The sequence below is a fragment of the Orycteropus afer genome, unplaced genomic scaffold (assembly GCF_000298275.1).
Source record: "Orycteropus afer afer isolate SDZICR_OR568_19922 unplaced genomic scaffold, OryAfe1.0 scaffold00129, whole genome shotgun sequence".
Classification (NCBI taxonomy): Eukaryota; Metazoa; Chordata; class Mammalia; order Tubulidentata; family Orycteropodidae; genus Orycteropus; species Orycteropus afer.
In genome coordinates, this window is record NW_006921716.1 from 4,441,316 (window position 1) to 4,445,922 (window position 4,607).

Consider the following 4,607-nt stretch of genomic DNA (forward strand, 5'->3'; position numbering starts at 1 on the left):
ACTATTATTCAAATTTATGCACCAACCACCAAAGCCAAAGACAAAGAAATTGAAGATTTTTACCAACTTCTGCAGTCTGAAATTGACCAAACATGAAATCAAGATGTGCTGATTATCCCTGGTGATTGGAATGTGAAAGTTGGAAACAAAGAAGAATCATAGGTGGTTGGAAAAATTGGCCTTGGTGATAGAAATAACACTGAAGATTGCATGATAGAGTTTTGCAAGACCAACAACTTACTCATTGCAAATACCTTTTTTCAGCAACACGAACAGCAGCTATATACATGGACTTCACCAGATGGAGTACACAGGAATCAGACTGACTACATCTGTGGCAAGAGAGAATGGAAAAGCTCAGTATCTTCAGCCAAAACAAAGCCAGGGAGCTGATTGTGGAACAGATCATCAACTGCTCATATGCAAGTTCAAGTTGAAGTTGAAAACAATTAAAACAACTCCATGAGAGCCAAAATATGGCCTGGAATATATCTCTCCTGAATTTAGAGACCATCTGAAAAATAGATTTGATGCTTTGACCACAAATGACAGAAAACCAGAGGAATTGTGAGATGACATCAAGAACATCATCCAAGAAGAAAGCAAAAGGTCATTAAAAAGACAAGAAAGGGAGAAAAGACCAAAATGCATGTCAGAAAAGTCTCTGAAACTTGCTCTTGAGCAAAGAGTAGCTAAAGCAAATGGAAAAAATGACAAAATAAAAGAGCTGAACAGAAGATTCCCAAGAGCAGCTCTAGAAGACAAAGCCAATTATTATAATGAAATGTGCAAAGACCTGGTGTTAGAAAACTAAAATGGAAGAACATGTTCATCATTTCTCAAGCTGAAAGACCCAAGGAAAAAATTAAAGCCTCGAGTTGCAATGCTGAAAGATTCTTTGGGCAAAATGTTGAATGATGCAGGAAACATCAAAAGAAGATGGAAAGAATACACAGAGTCACTGTACCAAAAAGAATTGGTTGATGTTCATCCATTTCAGGAGGTGGCATATGATCAAGAACCAATGGTATTGAAGGAAAAAGTCAAAGCTGCACTGAAGGATTTGGTGAAGAACAAGGCTCCAGGAAGTGACAGAATACCCACGGAGATGTTTCAACAAATGGATACTGCGCTGGAGGCACACTTACAGCTATGCCAAGAGATTTGGAAGATAGCTACCTGGCTAACTGACTGGAAGAAATCCATATTTGTACCCATTCCAAAAAAAGATGATCCCACAGACTGTGGAAATTATCGAAAAATATCATTAATATCACATGCAAATAAAATCTTACTGAAGATAATTAAAAAATGGTTGCAGCAGTATATTGACAGAGAACTTCCAGAAATACAAGCTGGATTCAGAAGAGGACATGGAATGACGGATATCATTACTGTCGTCAGATGGATCTTAGCTGAAAGCAAAGAATACCAAAAAGATGTTTACTTGTGTTTTATTGAGTATGAAAAATCATTCAATTGTGTGGATCATAACAAATTATGGATAATATTGAAAAGAATGGGAATTCCAGAATGCTTAATTGTACTCACGAGGAACCTGTACATAGACCAGGAGACTATTGTTCAACTAGAACAAAGGGGTACCTGTACATAGACCAGGTGACTATTGTTCAACTAGAACAAAGGGGTACTGCATGGTTTAAAAGCAAAAAGGGAGCACATCAGGGTTGTATCCTTTAACTATACTTATTCAATCTGTACGCAGAGCAAATAATTCAAGAAGCTGGACCAAAGAAGAACGTGACATCAGGATTGGAGGAAGACTCATTAGCAACCTGTGTTATGCTGATGACACAACTTTGCTTGCTGAAGGGGAGGATGACTTGAAGCACTTAGTGATGAAGATTGAAGACTACAGTCTGCAGTATGGATTACACTTCAATATAAAGAAAACAAAAACTCACAACTGGACCAATAAGCAGCATCATGATAAATGGAGAAAGGATTGAAGTTGGCAAAGACTTCAAATTACATGATTCTACAATCAACACCCATGGAAGCAGCAGCCAGGATATCAGACGGTTTATAGCACTGAGCAAATCTGCTGCAAAAGACATCTTTTAAGTACTGAAGAGCAAAAATATCTTGTGAGGACTAAGGTGTGCCTGACACAAGCCATGGTATTTTCAATCATCTTATATACATGTGAGAGTTGGACAATTCATAAGGAAGACCGAAGAAGAGTCAATGCTTTTGAGTCGTGGTGTTGGCAAAGAATGGTGAAAGTACCATGGACTACTAAAAGAACGAACAAATCTATCCTAGAGGAAGTGCATCCAAGATGCTCCCTGGAAGTGAGAATAGCCAGACTTCGTTTGACCTACTTTGGTCATGTTGTCAGAAGAGACCATTCCTTGGAGAAGGATATCATGCTTGCTAAAGTGGAGGGTCAATAAAAAATGGGAAGGCCCTCAACAAGATGGATTGACACAGTGGCTGCAACGATGGGCTCAGGTATAGCAAGGATTGTGGAGCTGGCACAGGACTGGGCAGTGTTTTATTCTGCTTGCATAGGATCACTATGAGTCACAGACAACTCCACGGCAGGCAACAACAACAACACCCAGTCACTCTATGGGAGTTATAATACCATGTATGACTCAAAGGCCATATTAAGTATTTCACTTCACTAAAAAGCCATATTGATTATCTCATAACCAAGTAACACATGCAAATATTAGAGTAGTAGACTAAAGGACTGCCCACAGCTTCCACTCATAAAGTTTCCTAATACAGGGTGAATTCATCATTCAATTACTTTTTTTTTTCTTTAATTCCCTTGCCTTTCACCCAAGTTAATATGTATCTACCCTCTATTTAGTGATTTACCCCCTGGTCACCCCCACCCCTGGTAACTATCAAATAATATTTGTGTGGAACTCTTTTCCTTTTTGACTTTTCACAGTAGTGGTCTCATACAGTATTTGGTCTCTTGTGATTGACTGATATCAATCAACATAATGTTTTCTAGGTTCATCCATGTTATGAGATGTTTCACAGATTCATCATTGTTGTTTAACATTGTGTAATAACATTGTGTAATATTCCATTGTGTGTATGTACCACATAGTTTGTTCAACCATTCATCTATTTATGGGTATTTAGCTGATTTCCATCTTTTTGCTATTGTGAATAGTGCTGTGATGAACATACGTGTGCACATAACTGTTCATGTCATGGCTCTTATTTCTCTAGGATATACCTAGTAGTGGGATTGCTGGATCATATGGTATTTCTATTTCTAGCCTCTTAAGGAAGCACCTTTCCAGTTTCCATAGTGGTTGAACCATTTTACAGTCCTACCAGCAGTGTGTGAGGATTCCAGTTTCTCCACATCCTCACCAGCATTTGGGGTTTTTTTGTTTGTTTCGTTTTGCTATTTAACTGTTTAATTTCAGTGTTCACTATGTCATTGGCTGAGATTGATGCTGAGGGTACAGTTATTAGGGTAGTATTACTGGAATTGTGGGATCCAGAATTCAAACTATCAATTTTATTTCCAAGTGAAGTCCAGAGACCTTTTTAACTTTGCAAGAAGTGACAGAGAAGCTGAAAAGTAATGTCCTTTCACCTCCATTCTTGCTTTTAATGTGAAATAACAAAAGGTATGAGACATAAATTGAGTTATAAATAGAAAATGAAATTTTCATATATTTCTTAAAATAAGGCAAAAAAATAATAAAAAAAAAAAGGCAGGCAGAAGTAAATTCATTCCCCACTTGTAACTAAAGGAATCTAGAATTATAACTTGTGAAAATATTTTTATTAAGTACTATGGCCTAGCCATGAGATTTCCTAGCTATTTGTCAAAAACCTAGATGATAACTACTCTGAAATTTCAGTTAATTTGTTTTTGAGTCATGCTGTCCAAGTTAGACAGTCCATGAAACATTGAAACTATTTTCTTGATGGTGATCTGCATACCAAAAAATACAGGTGCCTCTATGAGAATTTCAGACTTCTTGAGTACTTCCGAAGTTTCTAATATGATATATTGAAAAACAGTAAATATAGGCAATAGTTTTTATTTGCCTTTTGCATTTTGTTTCACTATCTCTTATAGAAGGAGAAGAAGATGCACAACGAAACTCAACAGAACAAAGTGGAGAAGGACAAGGAGAAGCAGCAAAATCCGAAAGCTAACACTTCACTTTGACCTTCAACACCTGACGATGTCTCAAATCTCCAGGCCTGGCTGGAATACATTTGTTTCTATGAGTGAAAAGGGGAAAAAGAAAATGGCTGTGCTGCATTGCAGGAACCTGCTCATTACCATGTTAAAAATGGGGGCAGAGGCTGTGACTGCAGGCAGACTTTTCTCTACCTCTGTCATTAGCAATGGTTGAGATCATGTGGCTTGTGTTTGGACGTCGTTGTTGTATGGATCCTTTCACTTGACCATATGATGGAATGCTTGTAGAGAGTAGCACTGACACTAGATGATGATTCTTCCTGTAGCATCTGGCCCCTCACAATGTCAGAGGATTTAATTGTGTCTAATTGCAAAGGGTTGATTGAACCCCAGAGTGTAAAGAGCTCTGGCTCAAGTATTGACCTAGTAAAAGAATCATCCAGAAAGCGTTGTT

The 4,607-nt window shown here is 37.8% G+C and overlaps 1 protein-coding gene across 1 annotated transcript in view; it reads left to right on the forward strand.

Moving 5' to 3' along the window:
- The window catches only part of PKIA (cAMP-dependent protein kinase inhibitor alpha), a 9,278-nt gene extending 5,114 nt beyond the window's left edge, over window positions 1-4,164 (forward strand). Inside the window, exon 2 of the mRNA XM_007944641.2 lies at window positions 4,085-4,164. Coding sequence (XP_007942832.1) covers window positions 4,085-4,164 — 80 coding nt within the window. The remainder of the gene's footprint in view (window positions 1-4,084) is intronic.
- The last annotated feature ends 443 nt before the right edge of the window (window positions 4,165-4,607 follow it).